This window comes from Cynara cardunculus, unplaced genomic scaffold (genome assembly GCF_001531365.2).
Source record: "Cynara cardunculus var. scolymus isolate 2C unplaced genomic scaffold, CcrdV1 Un_Scaffold_894, whole genome shotgun sequence".
NCBI classification, from domain to species: Eukaryota; Viridiplantae; Streptophyta; class Magnoliopsida; order Asterales; family Asteraceae; genus Cynara; species Cynara cardunculus.
The window spans coordinates 79,908-89,794 of NW_020200641.1; the positions used below are offsets into that span (position 1 = coordinate 79,908).

Here is a 9,887-nt window from a genome sequence, read left to right on the forward strand (position 1 = left end):
TATATGGTCTGGTTTAATGTGTGAAATGAAAACTTTTAATATTTATCATTGTTAAAAAAACTCCCTGCAACAGCTGTTGTGGCGCGCCATGGCTTAAAGCTTGTCTCTCACGCCAAGTTAAGCCTGTGGCACGTTATGACCAAATTCGTGGTTTTGTAATGCGATATTTGATTTTTCTTACTTCTTAGTGTCTTATTTGTTAGTTCTAATGTATAACCTAATCTAAATTATTTAATATAATTGAGTCGTTGAGTAATAATAAAAGATATATGTTTATATCTATGATAATTTATATGATATAACGATTTGCCGTCATAAGTCACGCCTTGAAAAACGCCCCGACCTTGCCGTGACTCCTATGGTTTGAGGCTTGACCTCATCGTCTTGCCACGCCTCATGTCATTTAAAACCGTTATGTTTATTGATGATAAAATGCATATACAATAATGAATTTCAATGAATATATGCAATCGATAAATATACTCATCAATGGAATATATATTTTGATAGACGAATAATTGTGTGAGAAAAAAAGTTAAGGTGAGAAGCATAAAAAGAGATATATACTCTTGATCTCGTTTAATCTCAAACTCATACATGAATTGCGCTTGATACAGTGATTGATTCGGTGCATCTCATCCCAATATACATTTAAAGATGAAGATCTTTTATTACGTTTCTCATGTTAAATCTAATTCTCATATGATACCCTATTTTAATAATGCATGTGTCAATAAATATACAAGTTTTTATAGTTCTCAAATTCTTTATTTTAAACCAAATGTATATATATATATATATATATATATATATATATATATTCATATAGGTCCAAATTCCAAATCCTCATACAACATGTCAGTGAGGTAAGAAATGTGAAACTTGACACTACATATCCAAAAATCTGTCACGAGACCCCTTCTATACAAACCCTTTAATGAATTTCCATACCCCACCCCCTACACCCTACCCTACCCCTGTTCCACCCACCTCCATCCTCCAACCATCTGTTTCTATAAGTAAGAGCTTTAAGCAAAACCATGCTTCATCTTTCTGTTCCCTTCACTTCTTCCATGGCTTCCCTTCTCCACCCCCTTCTCTTCATTTCCTTTCTTACCCTCTATTATTCCCCTATTTCCCTTTTTGCCCTTAAAGTCAATGTTGGTGCCAACACAGGTGTCTCTTTGGTAAGCTCCATTTTCTTCACCAATTTCCCTTTTTTTTTGTTATATATTTATATATTTTTGATTTTAATTTCATATATTATTTGTAATATTTAGTCTAAAGAGTGCAGCAATAAATGTGAATCCTCCTTCTGCAAAGGTATATGCATACATACACATATCTATATATATATATATATATATATATATTTGCTCTTGGGATTAGTTTTTTTATTTATTTAAAAATTGGAAATAATTAGATAAAATAACCATGGACAGTGCCACCATTGCTGAGATATGGGAAGTACTGTGGGATATTATACAGTGGATGCCCAGGAGAGAAGCCTTGTGATGAACTTGATGCATGTTGTATGAAACATGATGCCTGCATTGCAGCCAACAACAGTGAGTATATACATATTACTTTCATTCATTCATTCTTCTTCAATATTTATATTTAATTAAAAAACAAATTAATTATGAAATAAATTAATAATTACAGCTTCTCAACAATCGTATGTTATTTTAGAAATTTTGAAAATTCAAGAAAAGTTGGAAAAAGGTAAGAGAATAGAAAAATTTCCAAATTTGAAGATGTTTCCAAACTCGATTAGATACCATTCGCTCATTCTAACTACTTAATCTTCCGACAGGATATTAGTTCTTTTAAATGTCCAGATTATTGGCCACATTCATTTAATTTTAAGATGAGACCAGTCTGTTTTCGTGAGACCATATTTTTACACTTGAAACTTCACATCAAAACGCTATGAAGATAACATTCACAGTGTTTTTGCTGTAAATGTTCGGCTTTTTTTTATTGTTGTCTTAAAAGAAACTTGAATTCATAATCTAAAGATTGATGGGGATGGATACAATGAGTATTTTGTTGGAGAGTATAAGAATGTGTTTTAGAGCATATTTTTATTATATTAAAAGGATTGCAGTTTTAAAATCTTTTTTGGCATATGTTTTTTAATATAATTGCAACTAAAAGCAACAACCATCACATTCTTTTTGTTTTAGATAAATGAATATATTTCTTGAATCACAAGCTTTTGGTCATCACATTATTTGATAGTGAACTTTACCAAATACAATAAATAACCCACCAAACTCATTTTTATTGAGTTTTGGAGGTTGAGATATTAACGTCTCCCTCCTCAATGCCCACCATTTAAGAGCACACCGACATATTATATATATATATATATATATGTATATGTATGTATATATATGTATATGTATGTATATGAATGTATGTATGTATATGTATATATATATGTATATGTATATATATGTATATGTATATATATGTATATATGTATATATATATATATGAATTCATTCAAAGAAGAACTGATTTGTTTGTGGTAATCATGAGATCAAATCTCAACCAGACAAATTAATAATCAATGGTTGAAAATAAAAAAAAAATTAATTACTGAAATTCCAAAAATAACTCTCCATTATTTAATGTGAGTATGTAAATAAGAGCAAAAAGGGTCAATTTTTTTTTTAATTTAATGAGACTATTTTGAGCGCACTAGAAATCCGTTAATCTTCTAAAATTACATTTCATCAAATCAAAACAAAAAACACAAAAGATCCTGTTGGTTGTGCGAGAAGAGGTGGAAAACAATTTGTAGTTTTTGGTTGAACATGTTGTGTTACATTATGATAAAAAAGATTGAGGTTTTATGTGCTACCCAAACCACTAAACCCATGGTGAAATTTTTTTGATAGCAAACCATACAAGACAACCTCCAAACCACTAAACCCATGGCGAGAATTCTTTGGTAGCCTACAACCAAGAACTCATAAGGGGCTACAAATTCCAATAGTTACTGATGCGAGACAAGGTGTTACAATACCAATAGTGTATTAGGTAACACAAGATGTTATGTTACATTGTGATAAAAAAGATTGTGGTTTCATGTACTATCCAAAAAATTATTTTTTCATGTGGTAATTTAGGAATGTAAAATCAAAATTAATTGGAAGTTTGAAACGTATGAAATTAATAAATAAATATTTAATCTATATTTAGTAATTTACTAACATGCTCTTTTACATTAATTTAAAAAGAATAATTAATATATTAAAATGATTGGTTGAGATTGGGTCTCACGGTTACTACAAACAAAATAGTTCTCATTTGATTAAGCCCATATATATATATATATATATATATATATATATATATAAAGGTTAAATCAAATGAGAACCATAAAAATGTTACAAATCTTGTGAGAACCAATTTAAAAACAAATATTTGTTTCATAATGTGATAGTTTCACATGTATTTGTTTTATCATATGAACATTTTTTATGTTTGTTTTTCAATTTACCAAGTGATTCAAAAAAAAAGTTTCACACGCAATTCTTTTTCATAAGGTGAAGATAAACATATGTCAAACAATATGTTAAATCATAACTTTTTATAAAAAATAATGTAAAAAGTTATTTTTATATTAGTTCTCACAAGTTTTTAACCTTTTTATGGTATCTATTTGATTATCGTCCTATATATATACACAAACACACACATGTATATACATAGACAAAGAATCGAATGAGAAAGGAAGTTATAATGAGAAGCGTAAAAAGAGATTTGAACCATTATCACTTTTAATCTCATGGCCGCCCATGAATTGCGTCTTAGAAGAGAACTGATCAGATGCATTTCGGTGCATTTCATTAATGTTGACATTCAATTATGATTGATCCAAAGGTGGAGATCTCGTATTAATTATATATATAAATTAATTCAAATGTGGAGATTTCTTATTATGTTTTTTTCACTGGAACCTACCTCTCTCTCTCTCTCTCTCTATATATATATATATTAGAGGTGACCATTTTGCGGGCCGAGGCAACCTAACTTAATTATTTTGTCCGACCTAATATTGTAAACTCAAGTCTCTTTTCTTTCAGACTTGACAACTAGCCATTGCCCACCCCAAAGATGGGCCAGGTTTGCCAACGAGCCTAAAAAAATGTAACTCTTGTAAATCTATAAATTTGATCATTAACAATTAATTAACAAATATAGAACAAAAAAGTAAAGAAAAAACACCATTGCAATAAAATTTTTAAGCAAATAAAGTGACAGATGGATTTCAAAAAGTGGAGAAAGAAATGAAAAACAAACAACCCCTTAGCCTTTTGGGTTCTCAAGAATAACCAAAGAGTCCCGTTCTATAACTTTAATAATTTAATTTTAAAATATGCTAGCATAATTTTAATTAATGGTAAAAAAATATTAGTTATAAAATATAAATGGGTTGTGCGTGGCTGTCCATATTTATTTTTTACATTTCTCATGTCCGTCCGTTAATTTTAACGAACAAACCTAGGCCCTTCTATTTTCTCGATAATGGTTGTCCAAGCCCATATTTTTAGTGGGCTGGATGGGCCGGGTTTAACGGGTCGTTCCGTCCATAAACAACTCTTATATATATATATATATATACACACACACACATACACATACACATACATATGTGTATGATTGGGTTCAGGTGAGAAAGAAAGTTAAATGTGAGAAGCTTAAGAAGAGATCTCCACCCTTAGATGCATATTAGAATGAGATGCACCAGATTAATCTCTATATCAAGTACGATTCATGGATGGATTTAAGATTAAAGGTGATCAAGGGTCCAGATGTCTTCTTACAGTCTTATACTTCTCACTTTAACTTTTATTTCTCACACGATCTTTCGTCTCTCTCTCTCTCTCTATATATATATATATATTTAGAGAGAGAGAGAGAGAGAGAGAGAGAGTAGGATAGAGTCCCAATCAAATACAAACAATAGAAATGTTACAAACTATATAAACCAATCTCAGCCGTCCATTTAATATATGGTTTTATAAATATATCTATTCTTTTATAATATAAAACATTGATCATTATTAATAAACTCTAATCATATTACATAAATATTCAAACAAAAATAAATGAACCTTCATAAACCATAAATATTGATTTTCAGATTTGTAATATTTTGAAAGTTTGTATTTGATTTTCAATATCTATATGTATGCATATATATAATAAAAACAAAAACCTCAAATATATGTTGAGAACTCATAAGAAATAATCTCAAACATTCAGTGAGTTTGATCTAAGGATATCATATCGTTTCATGATATAAAGCTATACATGCTTCATTGATTATTATATATGTACGTAAGTACGGATACATAAATGCGAGTACGTATGCTGTTCTATCTAATTAATTTCTGCTCGATATTCTACTCACCTATTACTATTGGTAACGAACCACATTTATTGTTGTTAATTATGTCTCGGGACCTATTAGCTTCTACAATGCTCGTTTCTTGGTGTTGGTGACGAGAGTGATTCGAGAAAGCACGATCTCGATGGTCGCAAAGCAATCCATATCGAATCGTTGTATATACATACAGATATAATGGTGTTAGATATATATAATTTGAACATTTGGCATGCAGACAACTACTTGAGTGAGGAATGCAACAAGGGATTACTGGGGTGTGTACAAAGGTTCAAGAAAGCAGGGAGCAGGACATTCAAAGGCAACACATGTGATGTTAATGATGTTACCAACACCATTAATCTTGTTATGGATGCTGCAGTTCTTGCAGGCAGATATATTCATAAACCCTAATTAATTCATTGATATTTGGCTAGCTGGCTCAAAACCCTACCAACCATGAAGATGGTCTGACGTGGCATTAAGATGGGCCCCACGTTATGGATGACGTGGGAGGATGATTGAATATTCCCACAAAAGTTGCCTCATTATTCTTTTTTAGAAGTTTAATCGACTGCATTTTGATCATGTATTGTAGCCAAAAACATATATAATTTGATAGACATGTGCCAACAAATTAAGCTTCCTTTCATAACGAGATATTTGAACAATAAAATGACGTCATATTTGTTACATTCAGTATTTTCTATTTTAAAGAAGTTTACTTTGCAAACCACGTTATTTGTACTAACCGTAACAAATCTCATTCAACCAATCATAATTTTTTCATTTTGTTTATTTTTTTGTAATTATGAGAGATTGATTAATCATTTTTATTGTGGATGGTGTTAATCATGGATATTATCATCTTCATTATTCTAATTTTAAAAACATACACGAAACACTTTCATTAAAATTTCACTAAATATTATATGAAACAATTTCATAACCATATATGAAACAATTTCATAACCATATATGAAACAACTTCATCAAAAAAATTATTATATAAAACAATTTCATGATTTTTTTTCTTCATAAGATTAAACAATGAAATCGATGGATGAATGTGGTTAGAACGGTTTGTATAAATTGAATGGTTTGCATTTGATCGTTCCTCTATCTATTTTTTATGCATCACAATTTCATTCGAGTTTTATGACACAATCTAGTGAGCATACCACAAAGGTCTTATATACACTGTTGAGTTGTTTTGCTATTAAAGTATGATGTGCACTCGTATAGGGAACGGACCGAACCATTTATTTCTTTAACGTCTACAACTTATCTTGCCTTTTCCCGTGATGTTTGACTATTTCCGTCCGTCATATTACATAATTTGGATTAAAGTATGAACGTTGCATTACCTCAATGAGCAAATATTCATATACACCTTTATGTTACTGTCACTACGAAAATGAGGAGTGTCGGGAAAAACACTCGCAAATCCGTCGCTAAAGGCATCATCTATCGCTGATCGTTTGTCAGTCAAAAGCTCATAGATAATGTTATCAGTGATGGATCAGCGACGGAATTTAGCGACAGATTAGCGAGGAACTTTTAACGACGAATTTTCTCTCGCTAATCTATCGCTAATTTTTAATTTATAATTACATAATTCCTATATTATTTATACAAAATCTGACCATAATATAACAAACCAAAACCGACAGGTATATATACATATAACACACACATATGACGCATACACATGTGTACATATAACACACACTTTATCTACACATTTGCATATACACATATATGTATTTAAACATATATATATATATATATATGTATCATCTGATACATGCATCTTCAACAATTTATACATAGATCCAATAGTGGTTAACAACTAGCACACATATATACACATCGTGTACACACATACACACACACACACACACACACACATATATATATATATATATACACGACCCAATGAGTATATATACATAAAATACATACACATGACGCATATACATGTGTACATATAACACACACATTTAAATATATATATATATATATATATATATACATCATCCAATATATGTATCTTCAACAATATAAATATAGATCTAATTATCGCGGTTAGCAACCAAAACACTACAAAATGAAGAGTATAAGCGAGGGAAAATTCTCTCACTGATCCGTCCAAAAGGGGTGTTCTGTCGTTGATCCCTCGCTGATAGTCCATCGATCAAAAGCTCGTAGTTAATGCTATCAGCGAGGATCCTTTTAGCGACGGATCAACAATGGAACCTTTCGGCGACGGATCAACGAGGGAAACTTTCAGCGACAAATCAGCGAGAGAAATTTTCAGTGACGGATCAGCGAGGGACATGGAAAGACTCTTAATGACGAAATTTCCATCGCTAATCCGTCGCTAATGTTTATTAATCTAAAAATAAATAATTTATAATTACATAATTCATGTATTTATTTATACAAAATCTGGCTATAAAATAACAAATCAAAACTGTGAACAAATTAAAACTAACCACTTCATACAATTTAAAATATCCAATTCATACGATTTAATGTTCAAGGTCATACAATCTAACTACCGGGAGGTGGGAGAGGGGGAAAATGTATCCTGACTGCCGCATAAACACAGAAAAATTCTCCGATAAAGCTGCCTGTTCGGCTAATGCAACAATTTGTTTGATTTGTTTGGCTAACGAGGCAGCTTGTCTGGCCTCCAAATCTGTCCTACTCTTCCGTTCAGTCTCTAGTTCCTCCCCTACCCTTGCCAACTTCTCTCACAACCCCGTTACCTGTAAATATTCAATATTCGACAAAATTAGTAATTTGTTCGCAATTTCAGTAATGAGAAAGCACATAACAATATAACCAACATACCTCGTTGTTGACTCGTATGATCTCCCAGTACTACTGCTTCATCTATCCTTCATAGCATAAGAGGGATCCTGGGAGGTCCTGAAACTAAAGATGCAGCCCTTCCTCCTTTAACACTCTTCTCCTAAAGAGATGTCTCATCAAGGGGAGGGGTGTCGATACTAGACTGTGACTCACCCCTAAGCGATTGAAATCTCCTATGGTTCACAAAAACAAAAACGGGTGAGGTTATATATGTAGAAATTTCAGCAGTATAACGACTGTAAATCAAACATATCCAATGCCTATTTTTAACAATTAAAGCATTATAATAATGGTAGTCACATTTTCAATCAATCTACTTAGCCTAACATGTGTGCAACAATGACAACCTAAACTAATAACATCACTATGTTTATTAAAATATATTACCTTAAACCTACCAAACGTTTCGAAGTAACGGTTTTAGAAAACTTACATGATACCTAGCAGCTTTGGGGTAACTGAACTGAGGAGGATCGATAGGCGAGTCGGATGAACCTTGATCGAACTTTCGGTTGGTGAAGCGAATGCGCTCAAACACCTCATTAACAATCAACTCATGACCCATTAGTTTTTCCTACATTAAATAATTAGGTTAAGTTGTTAGTAAATATAAAGAATGAATTACATATTCAAAAAATATTATATACTCACCATCCTGTCTCGATGTTGTGCAGTACTGATCGATCCCCGAGTGTGTCTGGACGACACCCCTTCAAATTGTATGTTCCAATTGGCCCTATTGATCTTGGATTTTTTTTCCAGGGCTCGATATCCCAAATATGTTAAAAACATACCACATATATAAGGCGGTATAAAACAGATGATAGTTCATAAAACTCACAGTAGAGATACATACCTGGTCAATCATCTGAAGCCAAAACGTCTCTGAAATCCATAGAGAACGGTGTAATCTAATATGTGAGAAGTCCTCACCGTCCGATTGCTGAGCACCAGGATAGACTTGTGCCACGGTCCAGTCACGTGCAGCGCTCATCCAATCTGAGTACCTATTGTGCATGACTTTAGTCCATAAATCATGAATCATGTCATCCATTCCCATTGGAACTTAGCCTACATACACAATATTTGTATCAATGTAAAAATAATAACCTTATATGTTTAATTACATTAAAATGGTACACCAACCCGAAAGCACTGGAACATCAAGTCGTGGACTTCCTGAGAGACTTCCTTTCATCTATGCCATGGACAAGCAAAGGAAGACCTGAATATAGCCGTCATCTCCCGGATAACATGAGCATCTTTAAACCTACACAATTAAAAAATATTTACAACACAAAAGACATTCATATCATTTTATTATGTAATACAAAGTCTTATACCACATCTACTTACCCGTTGCCTAACAATGAAAGATATCGTCGCTAACTCGGATGACTGGGTGTCGGCATCTCATTGTTGGGGCCTCTCCCCGACCCAGAACCTGTCAAAGTTGGGGCCTCCATGGCCACCTCTTGTTCATCTAAATTCTGGAGGGCGATCTCCGTGAACTCCATAATGTCATCAGTGCGCGAGTCGCCATGCCAGCCAGCAGAGTTGCTGCCCCTACCAGACATAGGGATATTCAACTCTCATGACGGTT

The 9,887-nt window shown here is 32.4% G+C and overlaps 1 protein-coding gene across 1 annotated transcript; it reads left to right on the forward strand.

Annotated features, from left to right (window-relative positions):
- The first annotated feature begins 1,053 nt into the window (after positions 1-1,053).
- Positions 1,054-6,097, forward strand: LOC112502083 (phospholipase A2-alpha). The gene is made up of 4 exons (XM_025105906.1): positions 1,054-1,187; positions 1,281-1,323; positions 1,443-1,568; positions 5,643-6,097. The coding sequence occupies exons 1-4, from the start codon at positions 1,074-1,076 to the stop codon at positions 5,816-5,818; spliced, it is 459 nt and encodes a 152-aa protein (XP_024961674.1). The 5' UTR covers positions 1,054-1,073; the 3' UTR covers positions 5,819-6,097.
- Positions 6,098-9,887: the final 3,790 nt, after the last annotated feature.